The sequence below is a fragment of the Rhineura floridana genome, chromosome 9 (genome assembly GCF_030035675.1).
Source record: "Rhineura floridana isolate rRhiFlo1 chromosome 9, rRhiFlo1.hap2, whole genome shotgun sequence".
Lineage (NCBI taxonomy): Eukaryota > Metazoa > Chordata > Lepidosauria > Squamata > Rhineuridae > Rhineura > Rhineura floridana.
This window is the reverse complement of record NC_084488.1, coordinates 47,933,958-47,956,250: the sequence shown is the minus strand read 5'-3', so window position 1 is coordinate 47,956,250 and position 22,293 is coordinate 47,933,958. Positions and strand designations below refer to the sequence as shown.

General features: G+C 39.9%; 1 protein-coding gene across 1 annotated transcript in view; it reads right to left on the bottom strand.

The window, feature by feature from the left end:
* Positions 1 to 22,293, bottom strand: part of GLRA3 (glycine receptor alpha 3) — a 146,880-nt gene that overhangs the window by 53,992 nt on the left and 70,595 nt on the right. Inside the window, exon 3 of the mRNA XM_061583966.1 lies at positions 20,342 to 20,469. Within this exon, the coding sequence (XP_061439950.1) occupies positions 20,342 to 20,426 (85 nt within the window). The 5' untranslated portion in view covers positions 20,427 to 20,469. The remainder of the gene's footprint in view (positions 1 to 20,341; positions 20,470 to 22,293) is intronic.

The following is a 22,293-nucleotide window of genomic DNA, read 5'->3' as shown; positions in this document are numbered from 1 at the left end:
CCACCTCTTCTGCTGAATTAGTACTGTTCTCTTCCATTTTTAATGGTTGTATGTGTTTTATAATTATCATAGATTCAGTGGAGTACCTACCGTATTTGACACCTGGAGCGGATCATTTTTTAACACCCCCCTCCTCTATACGAGAAAATTATTTTCAGTAATAATCATGGAATGAAACGAATAATAATAATGGCCAGAAAAGAAACACGATGAGAAAACAGCATTACTACATGATAGGTAGTGGGCTCCAGATCAGCAACTGAATTGAAAAAAATGAGAAATAAATGGAGGATGGTTAGGAACGTTGAGATAATCTCTCTTCCCATGGGCTAGCCTCTCCCACCAAGCTGTAATCAAACAAAACACTCTTTGCAACTCCACTCTAACCACTCTGAACACTGGAGCAATTCTAAGTTAGGTCCCCGGTGGCTCCAGGCAGTGCCTGTGCCAAAGTAAATGAATGTGATGTCCGCTGCTGAGTTTCCAGTGGGAAAGTGCCCACTCACCCTCCAGCAGAGAGAGGGAAGGTGGAGGCAAGAGGGAAGCGAGCCTGCCTTTCACAACAACAACAATTTAGGGTGAGAGCCAAGAATGCTGCTGGTTCAGGTAAGGCGCACAGAGCTGCACATGCCACTCTCCTTAGTAGGCAGGGCAGACACCCAGCCAGAGGCCTGAAGTGGCTGGGTGAGGCTTGTGCAAACTAGCTCCTTTCTGGTTGTTCTGGCTTTGGAGAGTCCCTTGCTGAGGCCAGGAGAAACAGGAACAGCAAGAGGAAAAAGTGAAAGCAGGCGCAACAGCCTCAAAGAGCCAGTTTCTTTCTGTCCGGGAATCCCTGCCTCTCCACGTGCCCCCACTCCTGGCCTTACTCTCTGCCCTTCGTGGTGGGCAGCCCCAGAGGCAGGTGAGCGCGTCTGGCAAAAGTTGAGGCGGAACGTGCCCAGGGAGGAAACACAAAGAAAGAGGAGAGGCATCAGTGGGTGGGTGAGGGGAGGGCGGTCCTGAGGCGGAGGCAACTCCACTTGAGTGCCGCTCACTTGTCAGGGCAGCACTCTTGGCCTCAGAGCACCAAGCTGTCCCTGCGCTTCCTGACCAGGACCGCCTGAGCAAAGGGGTCTCTGCAGACAATGCACCCCCGTATAGCCTGCACCTGGGGTGGACCGCCCCCACCGCTCCACCCTTGGTATGCCACTGCATAGTTTTTATTTGATTTTTATCATTGTAGATTCTATTGTTGTAACCTGCCCTGGGGCCTTGTAGTGAAGGGCAGATAAGAAATCATCTAAATAAATAAACCAGCCTCAGTCAGCATAGTCAATGGCCAAGGATATAGTCCCTCAACATCTGGAGAGCCAGAGGTTTTCCATCCCTGCAGCAGGGGAACTGTCATTCTGCTCACAGACATGCCCTTCCTGCAAGTGGGTGCTGTAAGGATGAAACCTCTTAAAGCCAACACTCGGAGTGCATTCACAGTACTTCTGCACTGATGAAGAGATGGTGGTAGCACTTGAACAGGAGAGGAGGGAGGACTAATTATGAGTGGGGGCACAGCCTTCTGCAGCACTTGAATACCTCTCAGCTGAGGCCTATGCAGACATTATATATATATATATATATATATATATATATATATGATATCCATACATAATATCTATCCTGCCTTTTCAAGATAGAAGTCTTCAAGAAGCTTACTACTTCAATTAAAATGTGAATAAACAATAAAACTTAGAAATAAAAATCTCCAAGTAAAATAATCAATACAAGTAAAGCAGCCATATAGATACAATGAAACAGATATTAATTAGCATTACAACATTTTCACAAACAGGATAGACTTGGCCTAGCGCCTAAAAGATAGCAATTATTGCACCAGGCAAAACTCCTTGAGAAGGAAACGCCAAAAGCTAAGATGCTATCTGAGAAAAAGTTACTGGAGTGGCCACCCACCTAGCTTCATCTGGTGGGGACACCTAGAGAAGGATCCCAGACCATCATAACTTATTTTAATAGAGTGATCTGGATTCTATGTATATGACACGCTTCCAGTCTGTGGGCCATTGTTTAGTTTTCCATATTTCTTGACAAATATTTGTCAAAATTTGGACAGATTCAGTCTCAGTAGCTTGTAGCAACTCTATTGGTATGCCATCCGTTCCTGGTGATTTGTTTCTTCCAAGTATTTTAAGAGCAGCATTCACCTCACATTCTAAAATTTCTGGTTCTTCATTATAAGGTTCCTCCGTGAATGAATCTGTCATCCTTGCATCTCTTTTATAGAGTTCTTCAGTGTATTGCGGTCTCATACAATTCCATTCATTCCAATATGCTGGGGGTTCTCCTACTTAATTTTATGCAAGCTTATTTCCCCTGCCCTGCCCTGCTTTCTCAACTAGCAATAACTTTATGTTACTTCTTACGTCTCAGGTTTTTCAACACTTTAACAGAATTATTATACAACTTCTTTCTCATCTTCCGTTTCTCTTTCTCCATTCTGCACAAGGTTATCTGCTATCAGCCCGTTTTGCTCTGTTTCTGAGGATTCTTGCCACTTATGTTCAATGTCTTGTACAATGCTTTGACGGCTTTATGCTGTGAAGCAGTCTATAAATGTGTTAAATGGATAAAATAAATAAATAAAACACAACCATAACCTCTAACACCAATCACCCCATCTTATTCATAAAATACAGTTCTGCAATCTTTTTGGGGGCTAATAGGACCTCATTCGGTAGCAAAAAATACTCGAAGAATAAATATCTCGAACTTCATATTTACTATTTTATCAAGCCTTAGTCTGTCCTTCCACCAGTTTCCCATCCTACATAGATTAGGAAGGACCTTATGTCCTGTATTTGTTTTTTCACCTAGCACTACCAGTTTTAAGTATAAAATTGTAGTCAGTCAGTCTTAAATTGTACAATTAAAAGTGACAACATACTTTCAAATGTAATCTTGTCAGCATCTGTCTCTCAATTTCTTTGCATCATATCTGAGATTCTGCCTCTGGCATCATTGAAAGATAAATCTTTGGACAATTTAACTTTATTTTTAAACACGAGGGGCAACTTGTTTCAGACTACTGAATGTTAAACTAGGATGCTGGAGTTCCTCTTCTGCCATCAACCACTAGGTGGCCTTTGATATTGTGAATATTCTAGATTCAGATCCACATCTGTAAAATGGGAATAATTATACACTGTCCAAAGTGGTTATAGGAAAGAAGGTTATTAATGCAGTTTTGGGACAATATTAATATTCTTTCATATCCAATTCTAAGAAAATTAAACTGAAGCTAAGGTCAATCTTGGAGATAATAATAATAAATAATAATAATATTTAATTTGTTTGTCGCCTATCTGGCAATTAGCCACTCTAGGCGACGTACATTAAAATGAGATAAAATACAATACAACAATATCAAATACAACAATACAACAATATCAAATGCAGTCATATTATTATGATAGATGGTAAAATCATAAAGATTTACCCTTCCCAAGGACCTCAAAGGCCTGTTGGAAAAGCCACGTCTTCAGGGCCTTGCGGAATACCTCTAGGGAAGGAGCATGTCGAAGGTCACATGGGAGGGAGTTCCAGAGAGTGGGGGCCACCACAGAAAAGGCTCTCTCCCTAGTACCCACCAACCTAGCTGTTTTGGTTGGCGGGATTGCGAGAAGGCCTTGAGTGGCTGATCTAGTTGGGCGGCATAATTGGTGGCGGTGGAGGCGTTCTTTCAGGTAAGCTGGGCCGAAACCGTATAGGGTTTTAAAGGTTAATACCAACACCTTGAATTGGGCCCGGAAAATAACCGGCAGCCAGTGTAGGTCAAATAATACTGGCGTAATGTGGTCTCGGCGGTGGCTGTTGGTAAGTAAGCGCACCGCTGCATTCTGTACAAGTTGTAATTTCCGGGTCGTTTTCAACGGTAACCCCACGTAGAGCGCATTACAGTAGTCCAATCGAGAGGTGACCAGGGCATGCACCACGAGTGGGAGCTGTTGAACAGGGAGGAAGGGTTGCAGCCTACATATAAGGTGTAATTGATACCAAGCTGCCCGGCTCACAGCCGAAATCTGAGCCTCCATGGATAGCTTGGAATCAAGAACAACCCCGAGGCTGCGGACCTGGTCCTGTAGGGGCAACTTCACTCCATCAAACACCAGGTCAACATCTCCTAACCCTCCCTTGTCTCCCACAAGTAGTACCTCGGTCTTATCAGGGTTCAGCTTTAGCCTGTTCCTGCCCATCCATCCACTCACGGATTCCAGGCACTTGGGCATGGTCTCCATAGCCCTCTCCGGTGAAGATTTAAATGAGAGATAGAGCTGAGTGTCATCCGCATATTGGTGACACTGCAGCCCAAATCTCCTGATGATCTCTCCCAGCGGCTTTATATAGATGTTAAATAGCATGGGTGAGAGGATAGAGCCCTGTGGCACACCGCAATTGAGAGGCCAAGGGTCTGAAACCTCATCACCCAATGCTACCTGTTGGCGCCTATCAGAGAGAAAGGAGTGGAACCACTGTAAGACTGTGCCTCCCAATCCCATACTCTCCAGGCGATCTAAGAGGATACCGTGGTCTACGGTATCAAAAGCCGCTGAGAGATCCAGGAGGACAAGGAAGGTGAGTTCTCCCCTATCCAATGCCCTCCTCATATCATCGACCAGAGCGACCAAGGCTGTTTCAGTTCCATGTCCAGTCCTGAAACCCGACTGGTATGGATCTAGATAATCTGTTTCATCCAAGTGTGTCTGCAACTGATTTGCCACCACTCTCTCAATGACCTTGCCCAAGAATGGTAAGTTTGAGATTGGGCGAAAGTTGGTTAGAATCTGGGGATCCAAGGAGGACTTCTTTAAGATGGGTTTAATAATAGCCTCCTTGAGGGCTAGTGGCATAACACCCTCTTGGAGGGATGCATTAACCATTGCCTTGATCCCCTCACCCAATCTCTCTTTGCAGCTCATAAGGAGCCATGATGGGCAAGGGTCATTTAGACAAGTGGTGGGCCTTACAGATGAGAGCACCTTGTCCACATCCTCAGAAGGAAGAGGCCGAAATCGATCCCATTTGACCGGTTTGCAACTGGTCAACTCTAGCTCACTCACTGTATCCACGGCGCACGGAATCGAGCTCCTCAGGTGTTCGATTTTGTCAGCAAAGTGCTTTGCCAATTTGTCACAGGAGGCCTTAGACTGTTCCAAGGGTTCATGAGCAACTGGACCGACCAGGCTTCGGACCACTTGGAACAACCTCCTGGGACAGCACTCCGCTGATGCAATGGAGGCGGCAAAGAATTCCCTCTTTGCTGCCCTCACCGCCACTTGGTAGGCAGCTATTGCTGCTCTAACCTGTGTCCGAGCATCTTCGGAGTGAGACTTCCGCCACCGACGCTCAAGTCGTCTCACCTCCTGTCTCAAAGTACGCAACCGTGGTGTGTACCATGGTGATACTTGAGTTCTGTTCAGGGGGAGAGGACGTTTCGGAGCCACTTGGTCTAACGCCCCGGTGATCCTCTCGTTCCATTTCATCACCAGGGCTTCAACCGGGCGACCTTCAGCAGGTTCCAATTCCCCAAGCGCCGTCAGGAAACCATCTGGATCCATCAGGCGCCTGGGACGGACCATTCTAATAGGACCTTTTCCCCTGCGGAGGGCGTGCGGCATTGAGAGATCCATCTTTACCAGATAGTGGTCTGACCATGACACAGGGGTAAAAGAATTCGCCCCTAACTTCAGCACACTACCCTCCCCCCCGGGACAAATACAAGGTCAAGAGTATGACCGGCTACATGGGTGGGCTCAGTATTACTAAGGCGCAGTTCCCAGGAAGCCATGGTTTCCAGGAAATCCCGAGGAGCTCTGGTGAGAGTGGTCTCAGCGTGTATGTTAAAATCACCCAGGACTAACAGCTCCGGGGACAACATTCGCACGTCTGAGATCACCTCAAGCACCTCGGCCAGGGAGTCTGCCGTGCAGCGGGGCGGGCGGTACACGAGCAGAATCCCTGAACTGCCCTTCAAGCCCAGCCTCCAGTACATACAATCAACAAAGCTAGTCCCACGAAGGGGAGGTCTGGCAAAGAGCAGTGACTCTCGGTAAATAACTGCCACTCCCCCTCCCCGCCTTCCGACCCTCGGCTGCTGTGCGTAACGGAAACCCGGTGGGCACATAGCCTCAAGAATAGGAGCTGAGGCAAAGATGGATTACAAATATCTAACTTGGAATATAAATGGAGCCAACACGGCGCAGAAGAGAAAGAAAGTGTTTTATTATTTGAAAAAATTAAAATTGGATATAATTTGTTTACAAGAAACTCATATTAAGAAGAAAGATTCCAAATATTTGATTTGTAAAAATTTGGGTGAGGAATTTATTTCGGCTGGACCAAAAAAAAAAAAAATGGAGTTGTTCTCTACATTAACCCACAATTGCTTCCTAAATTGGTATTACTGGATGATAGTGGTAGATTTGTGGGGGTTGAAATTACTCTACAGGGTACAAACATTTTGATAGTGGGTATTTATGCCTCCAATGAAGATAAAACAAGGTTTTACACAGGACTTATGGAAAAATTGTCAGAGTTTTCATATGATCATTGGTGTGTCATGGGTGATTGGAATGGGGTAATCTCACCAAAAATTGATAGGCTTTCTGAAAAAAATATCAAAGAGACACAGGGTAAATTACCGAAGATTTGCTTTGTACTGATGGAACATTTAGAATTGGTGGATACCTGGAGATATATAAATGATAACGCAAAGGAATTCACCTATTTTTCAGAAAGACACAAAACATTCTCGAGGATTGATATGATTTGGATGTCTAAAATTCTAGCGAAGGATATTTTTAAAATGGATATATTACCAAAAACTTTTTCGGACCACAATCCTGTGATATTAACTTTAAAAAAAAAAAATCTTGGATTTAGATGGAGACTAAATGAATCTTTATTACAGAATGACAAAGTAATACAAGAATGTAAGAAGAAATTAAAAGAGTTTTTTGAACATAATTTACATAAAGGAACAAGTGAAAATATCATTTGGGATACAAGTAAGGCATTTATGAGGGGATATTTTATTAAATGTAACTCTGAATTAAAAAAAAGAAACAACAGAAAATGCAATTAATTTTGGAAGAAATAAAACAAAAAGAGGAAGAATTGAAAAAGAATCCAACTAAAGTTTCTATTGTAAATCAAATTAAAATGTTACAGAAGCAAATATCAATGCTGACAGTTAGAGAAATTGAAAGGAAACTAAATTTTGCTAAACAAAGGACTTTTGAATTTGCAAATAAACCTGGGAAATGGTTAGCATATAAATTAAGAAAAGAACGTCAAAAAAATATTACTTTAAAGATACAAGAAGGAGATGAGACGCTGACAGATAATGTAAAAATCAAAAAGATTTTTCATCAATATTATTCAACATTGTACAAGTGTCAGGAGATTCCATCTGAAAAAATAGAAGAGTATATATCTAAACAGAATTTGCCTAAAATTACAGACTTTCAGAGACAAGCTATTAATGGCCCTATTACGTCAAGAGAGATATCTGAAGCTATAAATAAAATTAAATTAGGAAAGGCGCCAGGACCAGATGGGTTATCTGCAATGTATTATAAATGTTTGGAGGAAGAACTCTTGCTACCTTTACAGTCTACAATGAATTTTATTCTGCAAGAGGGAAAGATACCGGATAGTTGGAAAAATGCTAATATAACATTAATACCTAAAGAGGAGCAAGATTTAACTAAAACAAAAAATTATCGACCAATATCTCTATTGAATAATGACTATAAAATTTTTACAATGATCTTGGCAGAAAGATTGAAAATAATATTGCAACAATTTATTCAGGAAGACCAATCAGGGTTTTTACCTAAAAGACAATTACGTGACAACGTCAGGAATGTCTTGAATGTGTTGGAATATTTAGAACAACGAAATGATAAACAAGCAGCTTTGATTTTTTTAGATGCTGAAAAAGCATTTGATAATTTGAATTGGAAATTTATGTTTCAGGTTTTGGAGCAAATGGATTTTGGAGACAATTTTATAAAATGGATTAGATCGATTTATACATCTCAGAAGGCTCAGATAATTGTTAACGGAGATTTAACAGATTCATGTGAAATACAAAAGGGTACAAGACAGGGATGTCCTTTATCTCCCCTTTTATTTATTCTGGTCTTAGAAGTGCTGCTTAGAGATATAAGGCAAGATAAAAGAATTTCGGGATTAAAGATAAAAAAAGAAGAATATAAATTGAGAGCATTTGCTGATGATTTGATAATTGTACTAGAAAACCCTTTGGAAGGAATTAATGCATTGATGGACAAATTAAAAGAATTTGGACCGTTAGCAGGATTTAAGATCAACAATCAAAAAACAAAGATGTTGGTGAAAAATTTATCTTTAAGGGAACAGAAAGAGTTAATGGACAAGACAGATTTTACAATAGAGAAAAAGTTGAAATATTTAGGTATCATTATGACAAATAAAAACTCAAAGTTGTTTCATAATAATTATGAAAAATTATGGACAGAGATTAAGAAAGATTTGCTAAGATGGGATAAACTACAATTGTCATTAATGGGTAGAATATCTGTGATAAAAATGAATGTATTACCGAGAATGATGTTTTTGTTTCAAACAATACCTGTAATATCCTCTGATTTACCTTTTAAACAATGGCAAAAAGATATCTCTAAATTTGTATGGCAAGGAAAAAAACCAAGAGTTAAATTTAAACTACTACAAGATGCCAAAGAAAGAGGAGGACTGGGATTACCAAATTTGAGACTTTATTTTGCTGCCTGCTGTCTAGTCTGGATAAAGGAATGGATCTTATTGAGGAATAAAAGACTATTGGATTTGGAGGGCCATAATTTGAAGTGGGGATGGCATGGATATCTATGGTATGACAAAGTAAAAGTAAATGTAGACTTTAATAAGCATTTTATAAGATGTCCTCTGTTGAAAATATGGAATAGATATAAACCAAGGTTTTATTCGAAAATACCATTATATGTCTCAAGTCAAGAAGCGTTTTACAGAAGAGAAATGGCTGGAAAAGAGAAATGGTTAACTTATCAAGAACTATTAGAAAATGTACATGGAGAATATATAATGAAAGAGAGAGAACAACTGACAAAGGAAGGATATAGTTTTCAATGGTTTGCCTATTTACAATTGTTAGAAAGATATAAAATGGACAAGAAAATGTATGGGTTTGAAATAAGTAAATCTGATTTTGAAATAGGATTGTGTACAAATGATGAAAATATAATTGCGAAAATGTATAAACTCTTACTGAAAATGGATATGGAGGAAGAACAAGTAAAAGAGTGTATGGTAAAGTGGGCAAAAAATTTTGGTTATAACATACAAATGGATCAATGGGAAAATATGTGGAAAAAAGGCTTGAAATTTACACTATGCTATAATCTTAAAGAAAATTTTTATAAAATGATGTACCGTTGGTACATGACTCCAGAAAAGTTGTCAAAAATGTATAGTAATGTTTCTAATGTTTGTTGGAAATGTAAACAACAAGAAGGATCATTTTATCATATGTGGTGGCTGTGTAAAAAGGCAAAATCATTTTGGGCACAGATAGGTAGGATGATGCAAAAAATTCTAAAGATAAATATTCAGTCAAAACCAGAATTTTTTTTATTGGGTTTTATGGATAAACAAATAGAAAAGAAATATGGAAGAATAATATTATATATGATTACGGCAGCAAGATTATTATATGCACAAAAGTGGAAAATGGAATCAACACCAACAATGGAAGAATGGCTATTGAAATTAATGGACTTAGTAGAAACGGATAAATTGACATGTCTACTTAGAGAAAAATCGACAGATACATTTCTTAAGGAATGGAAGCCTCTCTTAGACTTTTTGTTGAAAGATCAAAATAAAATGATGATACTGGGATTTGACGATTAACTAAGACAGCCTATGGAGAAAAGGGATTCTGTATGTATATATTAAGGGACAGGTTTGATGTATATTATATACTTATAGCTGATCTGCGACAAATCGGAAGTCAACTATTTTATTTTTATTCTTTGTTGTTGTATTGTTATGTTTTTTTGATTTTGTTTTGTTTGTTTTTTGAAAAATTTGAATAAAAATTATTTAAAAAAAAAGAAAAAAAAGAATAGGAGCTGAGGCTGCATCCAACCAGGTCTCCGTAATACATGCCAGGTCTGCACATTCATCCAGGATCAGATCATGGATGGTAGATGTTTTTTGTGCTACAGACCTGGCATTACACATCAGCAGCCGAAGGTCAGTAGGAATCCTGCATCCCCCAGCTTCCTTCTGGTTCTGGACAGACCTGGAACAAGGGATGGGTATTATGTATCTATCCCTTGTTTCTCTGCGTTGACATGGTCTGCCCCCAGCACCCTTTCAACGCCTGCCGCCCAATCTCATTATACTTTGGCCCCCAACCCTTCCCTCCTCTTCCCTCCCTGATTTACACATGGCCCTATCTCCTCCGCCAGTCAACAGGCCCAGATGATAAAGATGAATAGGAATTAACATGTGAAGTGGAAAACAACCTCATTAAAGAGCAACCACCATGAAGAACCACTGAATTATGTCCAAATGAAGTAATAGAATCACTGGAACACTACAAGGGTGCTTTGCCACCATTTTGTCACTCACTAAAAAACAAAAGTTTTTTAGTTTATTTATAATGAGCTAGTCTGTCATAAGGGATAAGCAGTTTTGTCACTACTGAAGCTCTCCTGCATGGAAGTCAGTAGTATGAAAACAATGCACTCGACAATAAATAATTGAAAGAATAATTTGACTGCCTGAAAATGCTTGAACTGCTCTAGGAGGAGACTCTATACCCCACCTCTAATGGATGTTATTTTTATAGTTCATAGCGGGGAAAGCTTTTTCAGATAAGAACATAAGAGCCAGATGAAAATGTAACGTTGACGGAATGGATGTTCCATGAAATTGATGCCTATCAAATATCTATTATATTCTATATAATAGAGTTTACTTTTTAAATGGTTTTACTTTTTAAAATCAAATTTAGATTTGTATGAGTAATTCTTAGATTACTTATGTAAATGTGGCAAATTACTTAAGATGGTTCATTTAAGGTGACAGCCCTATGCTTATCTTTTCAACAACCTGCTTTGTACATCATGGTAAAGCAGTGTATGCCTTATTGTGACTGTGTCAACATACTGGCTCCCTGAGAGGGAGTTGCACCTGTTGACTGCTGCATATCTCCCCAAGCTTTTTAGCTCAGCATGATGCAGCAGCTAAGCCACAGTTTAGCTTAGCATGTCTTCTGAATCCAGCAGCACGGCTAAGGTCTCTGCTCCTTAACCAAGCTCTGTAGCCAAGGTCTGCTCTATGATTACATACATTGTGGTTAAGCAGAGTGCCAGTTGCCTGGAATCATAAATGGTGAGACTGCTGCGGTGCTTAGGTTCTGCTTTCAGGATTCACCTAGGGATCTGGTTGGCCACTGTGAGAACAGGATGCTAGACTAGATGAGCCATTGGCCTGATCCAGCAAGCTCTTCTTATGCTCTTGCTACCTTAACTACCTATGCCCTTGAGGTTGGTCCACAAGATGTAGCTGGTGCAAAATGCAGCAGCATAACTGTTCACCAGGGCAGGATATCACCAACATGTCATCCCACTGCTAAAAAAATTGCAGAGTTGAAAGTGCTGGTTTTGGTGTATAAAACCCTACACAGGTTGGGACCAGGATACCTGAAAGAATGTCTTACCTTATATATACCCAGTCAGTCACTGAGCTCTGCAGGTGAGGGCCTCCTGTGATACCATCTTATCAGGATGTCCAGTCTGCACAACATCGGAATTGGGCCTTTTGTGTTATAGCATTGACACTTTGGAATTCCCTCCCCATAAATATTAGACAGGCGCCATCTCTGTTATATTTTTGGTGCCTACTGAAGGCCTTCCTCTTTTAACAAGCCTTTTAAGTAGAGACCTTATACCAGTATGTATCTGTGTTGCAATTGTTTTTTCAGAAGTTTTTAACTTTCTTTAAAAAAAGATGTTTTTAAGATATTTTATGGGCTCCAATTAATTAATTACTAATCATCCCAAGTTCAAATGGTCTTGGCTTAGCTACCACATCATACTAAGCTAAAAAGACCAGGGAAGAGCAAAATGGTTGCAATCTCCTGATTGGGACCCAGCACATTTGAGCATTCATGCTAAGCCATGATTTGGCTTAGCATTATGTGCAAATGAGGCCTTTATGTCTTCCTGCAGAGTCCAAAATGATACAAATTCTATTTGACAATATTTGCTCCATAGTAATGAAAAAACATAAAATATTGCAAAAGGCATCAAAGAGGATGCTTATTCAGAGCAATACCTCTCATAGTTGACATCTTTACAAGAAGGCTCAAGACATTCCTGTTTGTCTAGGCATTTGGAACATGAATTATATTATTTATGGGATGTAAAATTTTATACAATTACATTTTATAGAAATTACAGTATTTGTATATTATTGCAATCTTGTGGTTTTATTGATAATTTATGGGTATGGTATGATTGTTTTATTTTTCTGTTAAGCTGCTCTGTGCTCCAGTATGTATAACTGTTCAGAAAATTTTGCCAAGTACATTTTTAAGAAAGGAAAGAAGTGTCAAATTAGACTTTTGTCCCTTTTAGAATTCCAGCAATGACAAAAGGTGGTTGCCAAGCCTCTGATATTTAGGAAAGAACTCACTAATGCAGAAGAACTCACTAATGACTGAACATCTGGCCTATTCCACACTGTAGCCTCACCAGATGAGAGCATGATGATTGCCTGGAGTCTATGATAAACTCCACAATCCAATCTCCAAATGACCCTCTAAGCCTTCAGCTTTCTACTAATGCTTTCCTCAGAGATTTTTACAAGATTCAAAGAAAAAGGGGGAAAGACTGTATTGCCACACATTATTTGTCTGAAGTTATCTTTTGTGCAGTGTAGCTAAGGTAGATTGAACTTGAAGTTGATGTACCAACGGGAATAACTATGGTATGTAAATGAGAACAGCTTAAGCAGCAAAACAGTGGTGGGGGGGAGAGAGCAATTAGAAAGATGATATAGGCACGACATCAGGAAAGTAATATTAGAAGCACATATCTTACATAATTGTGCAAGTTCACTGATAAACCAACCTATTTCTTTTTTTCCTTACAAAGCCAAAACAAAAAAAACCCACACCATGACAACCAGCACATATGGAGCAGCTGCCTAGGGAGGTGGAATGAAATTGTTCCGCATTGATAAGAAGTTGTTTGTGTGAAGTGGTTTGCTGAGTTGCTATGCAGACAGAGGAATTTAGATTGCTCCATTGCAACGGTTTGGTTTCAAGATTTGCAGGGGCACTGAGAGCACTAATAGCTTACTATGTGGTCCAGGCCACCACGGGGAATCATTTCACGAAGCCTCTGTGTGGCAGTCATTCTGTATGTACCAGCTCACAATTACCTGAAGGGAACAACAGTCATGCATGGCTGCTTAACTCAAGCAAGGCTAACATATTATCAACATTTGTTAAATTGTGGAATGGGCATCAATAGAAAAGTGCAGTCATCCAGGGGATATATGAACTTCCACCTTTTTTTCTTTCCCTGTTAATGCCTAGACTAGTAACAGAATGCCAAAACACTCTCTGCCACTTCACCACTCCACTTCCAGTGCAGAAATGAAGACAGGGCTCCCCACATCATTAGTTGTGATGGCCTGGACTGTGAATAGAGCCAGTTGTTACTGCATTACCAATTTATTTGCAATTAATTCTCTATTCTTGGCACGCTGACTTCTATTCCTTCCTCTCCTTGTGGCTTCTGGATAGGTGAAAAGAGACAGGCAAACCATCTATGCTGTCTTAGGTTGGGAGAGCAGTTGTTTCATGAGTTGGTGGAGCTCATGAAAAGATGGAACTCAGTAGTGCCACTGAAGACTGGCCAGGATTTCTTCTCAATCATCTCAGAGTGCAGGGCACAGATTAATGGGCTCAAGTTACAGGAAACCAGATTTCGGCTGAACATCAGGAAAAACTTCCTAACTTAGAGCAGGACATCAATGGAACCAATTACCTAGGGAGGAGGTGGGCTCTCCAACACTGGAGGCATTGAAGAGGCAGCTGGACACCTGCTGGGTATGCTTTAATTTGGATTGCTGAATTGAGCAAGGGGTTGGATTCAATGACCTTATAGGCCCTTTCCAAGTCTACTATTCTATGTCTTGAAAATGATTGGACTCCATGGTTGACTAAATATCTTTTAGGGCAGCCATGAGGCCTTGCCTCAGTCATATGTTGTCTCATGGGAGCATGGGAGGATCTTTCCAGTGGTGCAATGCTATACAGGTATGCTATGCATATAAATACTGAAGCCATGTGGGCATAGGGTTGCCATATTGCCCGGTTAGCCAGGTTTTACCCGGATTCTTTGCATGCCACCCAGCACCCGTTTAGCCCCCTAGGTGGCCCGGATTCTCAGCTTTAATTTTTAAAAAAATTAAGTTTCTAGGTGGTCCGGTTCTCGAGATATACATAAAAACATCAGCTGCCCCCCGACTGTTAAATCTTTCTTTAAACAGTACTGTATAGCACTTTGTAGCTTTAACCCTGCCCGTTCAGGATTGCAGCCAATCAGTGAAGCCAGGGTTGTGTTTCAGTTTGATTGGCCTGAGGCAGTGTCTAGAAAACCTCATTGCAATGCCAGAAAATGGTGGTTTCCCCCCCTGTTTATCTGAAAATCTCATAAATTGGGTAAGTATATACATTTCAGTTTTTTTCCCTCTTGTGTGCAGGAGTCAGATCTTGGGCAGTGTTTTGAAAACCTTCCCAATACTTGCTTTTGGAAAAGCAATGCTAATCCCATATGCCCAGAGTAAATCCCATTGAATTCAATAGGACTTACTTTTGAGTAGACATGGTTATGAATGTGCTGAAAATCAATGGGACTTTGGAGTGAATGTAAAAAAGAATTGTGTTTGTGTTCTAACTCTTTCTGTTCCCCTCCTCCAGTCCTATTTAAAAGCAAGTAGGCAGGGCTTACTTAGGTATTACAGTTTTTATTCTGTAGGAAACTAATACTGATTTTTTAAAAACTAATACTGATTTTCCTGCAATGACCAACTGGTTTGACAATAAACTATTATATGGGCTGTATGTATTTATACATCTGCAGTGTGTGTGCGTGCGTGTATGGAGTCTTTCCAACAACTCTGTGAGGTAGGGTTGGAAACCAAGGCAGCTCACAACAAGAAATAAAGCCATTTAAAATCCAATAACCATAAAAACAAGTATAAACAGTTGCAAAACAGCGTAAAGTGGCATGATTCAGAATTTTGGGTTGTGTGAATGAAGTTGTTTATCACTTGAGGTTGCATTTCTGTCCCTGTTTGAGTAAGCCCCACTGAATACACTGGGACTTGCTTCTGAATAAATAAACCTAGGATTGCACTATAAATATCTTTACAGTTTGTGTAAATAATAAATATATTTGATAGTCATGCTTATATAAATATTTCTTCATTTATCATATTTTTGGTTTTTGGTTAGGAATCCTGACTGGTTGTGAGATGCTTAGTTTTCTGCCTTACTCATAGGAATCTTCTTGTGGTTGGTATGGTATTGCATTTAGGAAATCATGGTACAAAATGGCCTGAATCAGTATAAGGCAGATTCCTTGGTTCCTAAAAGTGGGAAGAGACTCAAGGGCCACAGTGACTCCAACATTTATTTATGTATTTTTATTTACAACATTTATATACCGCTTTATTGTAAAAAATCTCAAAGCGGTTTACAGAAAGAATTAAAACAAAATTATTGGCAAAAGCGTTAAGGACAGATACCTAAAAACATTCAAAATAATAAAACCAACAATGAGTTAAAAACAGATCTAAAAACACAATCGCTTCCACATGCCTGGAGAGGCTTGCCTCAAGAAAACTGATTTTAGCAGATGCTGAAAAGAGGCATCTGCCTAATGTCAATAGGCAAGGAGTTCCAAAGCATAGGTGCTGCCACTTTACAGGACTGATTTCTTACAAGAGCAGAACAAGTACTATGTGGCACCCATAACATGGAAAGCACACCTTGAACTTGGCCCGCTAGCAAATTGGCAACCAATGCCAATTTCAGAGCAGAGGTATTATGTGCTGATAGGATCTCACTCATGTCAGCAATTGTGCTGCAGCATTCTGCATTAACTGCAGTCCCCAGGTCAGGCTGTGCTGCATGGGGATTTCTGTGACCTTGGCTGACTGGCTGCTAGGATTTTTTTACTTTGGGTTTTTGGTTATGAATCCTGACTGGTTGTGGGATGCTGAGTTTTCTGCCTTACTCATAGGAATCTTGTTGTGGTTGGTATGGTATTACATTTAGGAAAGTGTCACTGCCTTTTGTGTTGTTGTTTTCCTATTTGCATTTCACTTATCTTTAACCTCACTTACAAGCAACAGCAGCATATGCAAGATAATTAACTCCCATTAGTGATAAGAGCAAGAATTTATAATTATTATTTTAATTAAAGCAAGAGGCTTATCAGTACTTTGAAGAGGACCAGATATTAATTTTCTTTCTGAGCCCAGGACTGGGTCTTTCATGATGCCCGGTGGAGGGGGGGAACAGGAGAGTAGTTGATAAGACAGAGATCATGGCATTGGTAATTAACTAGCAAGGTATGTGTGGGGTTGTTGTACACTTCCAGGTCCAGTTTCATTATGAGTATGGAGGTGGAACCTGTGTAGATGTGGTTGATCAAAGGGAGAAGAAATTTTGAGTTAAGCAAAGCTCTGCTTTTATAAAACCTAAGAAACATACAGATACTTTGAATGTCTGAGTGCCTGCACCAGTGGAACACTGGAGGAACTTGTAAAACTTGCTGCAACAGTATTTACAACTGAGCATGTGGTGTGAAAGACTCCTTTTCCTAACATTTTGGCTTCTTGTTTTTCTCCACCCACCACATCTCTGAAATATATTGTATATGTAATGGTTAACCGTACTGCTGCCCTGACTTACTTTATGTTTGTTGCTATTTTGTGTTTTTATTATGTTTTTATATTGATTGTGTATTTTTATTGTTTTTATTATTGTAAGCTGTGCTGAGCTCTGTTTTTAACAGCAGAAGGGCAGGATATAAATCCTCTTAATCAATCAATAAATATTCCATAGTGTTGGAAACTAGAGTCTAGGGATTTAAGGCTTAAAATGTTGCTTTTTAAAAAAAGATTTCTCACATCTTTCCCCAGTTTTTGGTGGTAATTCCTAGGCACAAAAACAAAACAACTGGACAATCCAAATATTAATATGCAAATATTTGCATAATATGCAAATAATTTGCATAATTTGCAAATTAGCCTGCCTGGATTTGTGCAACTGGAATATGGCAACCCTATGTGGGCAGGACAAATTGCATGTCTTCTCTAGTTAGGTGATGACTGTGTGTGAAAGACTAACACAACTGGCTTAATCATGCACACCACTAGTGACTAAGATTGCATCATGAGGACAGGGCCAGCATGAGATAAGGCTGAGCCATCTTGACTCCCTCGTCCTGGAATGGTGGGCATCCCTCACTATTCTCACCCAGACCAATCATTTTAATTCCTCCACAATGCCTGTGGAACACTGATGTGGTGTTCCAGTAAGGCACTCTGAGGGAATTAAAACAGTCAGAGCAAGCTTCAGCCACCCAGGCTCCAGCTCTGAGATGACTGCCAAGCCTGGGTGGCTGTAACCACCATTTTGATTGGTGGCAGCAGGGCCGACTTATCCATTAGGCACAGTAGGCACAGTGCCTAGGGCCCATGAAAATGTTTTAATTTCTTTTAAAATCAGAAGGAAAAAAATGAACTTTTAGGGTCGAAGAGTACTGTGAGTACCTTTTAAGTAATCAAAACGAAGAACACTTTGATATATGCACTATTATTTTGTACTATAGTGAGAAGCTTAGTGACTGTAAACTGTAAACAATATGGCCTCGGCCATAGGCGCCAACTGAATGATGGCAGAGAGGAGGCCCACTTAGCCTCAGCGCAGTTTACTTCTCGCAATAAGCGAGATACATACTTTGACTGCGTTGGTATAAAGATGAATATAATCCAGCCGGGATTATATTCGTCTTCATACCAACGCAATAGTAAAATATAATTTTTAATATTTTGTTATGGAGGAAGGGGCCCACGCAGGCAAAAGTGCCTAGGGCCCACGAAAGTCATAATGCGGCCCTGGGTGCAGGGTCAGCAATGGGCCTTTCTGAGGACTGGGCCATCAGCAGCTGCCTAACAATGCCTGACACAGGACCTGCACAAGGAAGCTGCTCCCATACCGCTGAGGTGTGTCTGAAGAAGGACACCATTCCTCCCTTTTTCCATTCTTACATTGTTCCCTCAGACTGCTCCCTTTGTTCCTGTCCTTAGCTCCAGATCCTACTCCCAGATTGCCAGATGGATAAATTGTCTCATCACAACTTTGTTTAACAATTCTGCCAGGTTAGCCGTCCTTCTGCTGTAAGCTTTGAGTAGGATCCAGCAAATATCACAGCTATGCAAATCCAATTTTAACAGTCTCACTCATGTCCAGGCATCTACTGAGCACAATTGTTTTGAAATACACCTACAAACTGATGACACTTCCTCCCCTAGATATGTTAGACTTTCTGCTAGTTGTCACAGGGAAAGTTTCTACATAGAGGGAATTTTTGTGTGTAGGGGGGTTATGGAGGCACATTCAAGCATAACAGCCTACTGAAGACCTTCCTCTTTCAACAAGCCTTTTAAGTAGAGACCTTATCCCAGTCTGTGTCTGTGTTCGAATTGTTTTTTAATATGTTTTTAAACCTTTTTTTTAAAAAAATAGATTTTTAAAGGTTTTTAAAAATGTTTTTAAAGATGTTTTGTTTTAATATGTTTTTAAAGTTTGTTTTGTTTTAATGTATTTTAAAGCCTGTTTTTATGATGTGTTAAAGTGTTTTTAGTGCTTTTGCTTGCCACCCTGGGCTTCTACTGGGAGAAAGGATGGGATATAAATAAAATAAATAAATAAATAAATAAAATAAAATATACCTACAGTCTGAAGTAGAACAGCGAAGGCACCAGTTTATCACCTCAGTGAGAACTTAGGGCTGTCTTCCCAGATTTGCTTTGAGTTCTATGTTCATAGACCTCAAAGTAATAATAAGCATTTACTTTTCAGAAATCATGCATTATTTTTAATATTTTGCAATTTTTGTCATTTGCAACCCTGGGCTCCTTCTGAGATATCAATTTAATTTAATAATAACAAGGTTCTTAGCTCTGTGTTGTCTGATGTTTTAGTTCCTACAGCATGGCATTTGGTCATCTGACCAAACCTCTAGCATCTGATGGCTTGAAACCCAATTGTATACCGTGCACAACATCCCATCTTTTCAAGAGAATGCAGTAGAGTGCCATTTGCTAAAAAATCTTTTACCTGTTTATTTTTTATGCTTTTTATTCAGTTGTAGAAATACTTTCATCCTTGTATATTTAAATGCCATGCAATTTCTTTAAAATAAATGGATGGGGGTATGTGCTTCAATTACAAAATGACGCATTGGTTTTCAGTCCATGCCTACCCATAGTTAACTGTTTTATTACTCTGGCATCCAAATTCTAAGAACCATGTAATCTGGAGATTTTAAATAACAAACCTGAAGTATCCTGATGATCTGTGAACAACAAAAGTGGTAGGAGTGAGACATAAACATTTAAGCTTAAACAGGAACAAATTTGTTAATTTTTAACATGCAGCAAGACCCATAGCTACCTGTTTGTGTGAAGTTTTGGGACCTTTTGGGGGGAGTGGGGAAACTGGCCGAGGCACGGTTAAAAGGTTGGGAAGCTACTTCAGCTTTCTTTCCATTTCTGTGATATGACTGTCACATCCAGTCATAACACACATATTCATAACAGACACTGAGAAGATGCAACATTCTTTAGTGCTCATTAGTTTGGCCCCACATACGTCATTGTTTGCAGCATTAGAGAATGGTATGTTTCAAACAAACCTTAGCTAGAAACATTTAGCATTTAGCAATTTAGACCCTACTGTATTCCTGCCATCCAAAAATGTTATAGGAATCCTCCACTCCAACTGAAATAAATTTGACACGGCAAGTTTTCCAGAAGTTTCAGCAAGCAGAAGAACAGGTTTTTTTGCTGGTAAATGACCAAATCCATATTTTCAATTATTAGTCAAACATTTTTCTTGCTTCAGAAATAATTTGTACATCTCTTTGCAGAAAGGAAAGCATTATAGTCCACACCTGGGAGATGAAATTACCTTTGAAGTTTGGTCTGATTCTCGCGTCATAGCCAGACATCCTGCCCATTAATTTATCCAGGAAATTCGATGGAGACATTGGCATGCTACGAGATCTTGCACTGTCTGTTTCCTTTGTGGCCACCAAACTATAAGCAAGCAAAATCCATACTTTTAATCAGATGTAAATTGTAATGACAGCTTAAGCATTCAACATCTCTGAGACTCAAATATGTCATTATAAAAATGAGTGATGGATTGATTCCATAAAGGAAGCCACAGACCTGAACTTATAAGATATGAACAGGGTGGTTCACGACAGATGCTATTGGAGGTCGCTGATTCATAGGGTCGCCATAAGTCGTAGTCAACTTGAAGGCACATAACAACAACAACAAATAAAAATGAGCTAAAATGATGTTAATCTGGAAAATAATATAGTAATTTCATTGATACTGCTTTCCATATTGTTCCCCTCCCTAAATTAATCAAACCACTTTTTAACATGATTACACCACAAGGAAAATACAGTGTTTTAAGGTTGCCATCCTAAGCAAATGTTAGTGGAAACCAATGTTGATGTTTAGTTGTATCGAAAGGAGTTGTACCAAAGATCTTCAAAGACTGGACTGGGATGCCAAACAAGATGAGCTAACTCTCATTGTAAAATCCATTCCCATAGGACGTAAACCCTATTCAAGTGTTATACTCGTGAGTAGAACATGAGAATAGGGCTGTAAACACACTAGTCTTCAGATGAAAGTGTTTCCTTTAGCCACAACTGGAGGGGGAACGGGTTGATCTTCTGATCTGTTGTGAAATCTCTTTGAAGCTGATTAAAAAAAAAAAAGCCCTCAAGCAGATCCTACCAGGTTTTACAGTAAAAGGGGGTGAGGTTTAACTAGTGTTGTGTACCACAGTTTCCAGAAAAGAGAGGTGGAGATGCACTATAACTGGCAGAACAGTGTGTTTCTACCCTGTTATGTGCCTTCAAGTCGATTACAACATATGGTGACCCTATGAATTGGCAACCTCCAATAGAATCTGTTATACACCACCCTGTTCAGAGCTTGTAAGTTCAAGTCTGTGGCTTCATTTATGCAATCATTCCATCTCTTGTTTGCTCTTCCTCTTTTTCTACTCCCTTCTGTTTTCCCAAGCATTATTACCTTTTCTAGTGAATCATGTCTTCTCATGATGTGTCCAACGTATGATCACCTCAGTTTCATCATTTTAGCTTCTAATGAAAGTTCTGGTTTATTTGTTCTAACTCCCAATTATTTGTTTTTTTCGTGGTCCACGGTATCTGCAAAGCTCTCCTCCAACACCACATTTCAAATGAGTTGATTTTTCTCTTATCCACTTTTTTTATTGTTCAACTTTTCACATCCATACACAGAGATCGGGAATACCATGGTCTGAATGATCCTGACTTTAGTGTTCAGTGATACAACTTTGCATTTGAGGACCTTTTCTAGTTCTTTCATAGCTGCCCTCCCCAGTCCTAGCCTTCTAATTTCTTGACTATTGTCTCCATTTTGGCTACTGACTATGCCAAGGTATAGGGATGAGTAATTTAAGTTCCGTCCTGTCCCTCACCTTGCATACTTGTGGAGGCTCCCTGCACCATATAGAATCCTGGTTTCCCAGGGTGCGCCTTGCATGTGGAACCTACATGGCAATTGTGCTGTGGGGTGTTGCAGGTTACCATCTTGTCCCCAATGCTGTTTAACATCTATATGAAACTGTTGGGAGCCGTCATTAGGAGATTTGGAGTGAGGTGGCAGCAGTACGCTGATGATACCCAGCTCTGTTTCTCAGGAACATCAGAATCGGGAGAGGCCACACAAGCCCTGGAGTGGTACCTGGTGGTGGGCTGGATGACAGCCAATAAACTGACTCTCTGTCCTAGCAAGACAAAGGTACTATGGCTAGGGGTTCCCAAGTCTGGATACCTGGTCAATTGCCTGTTT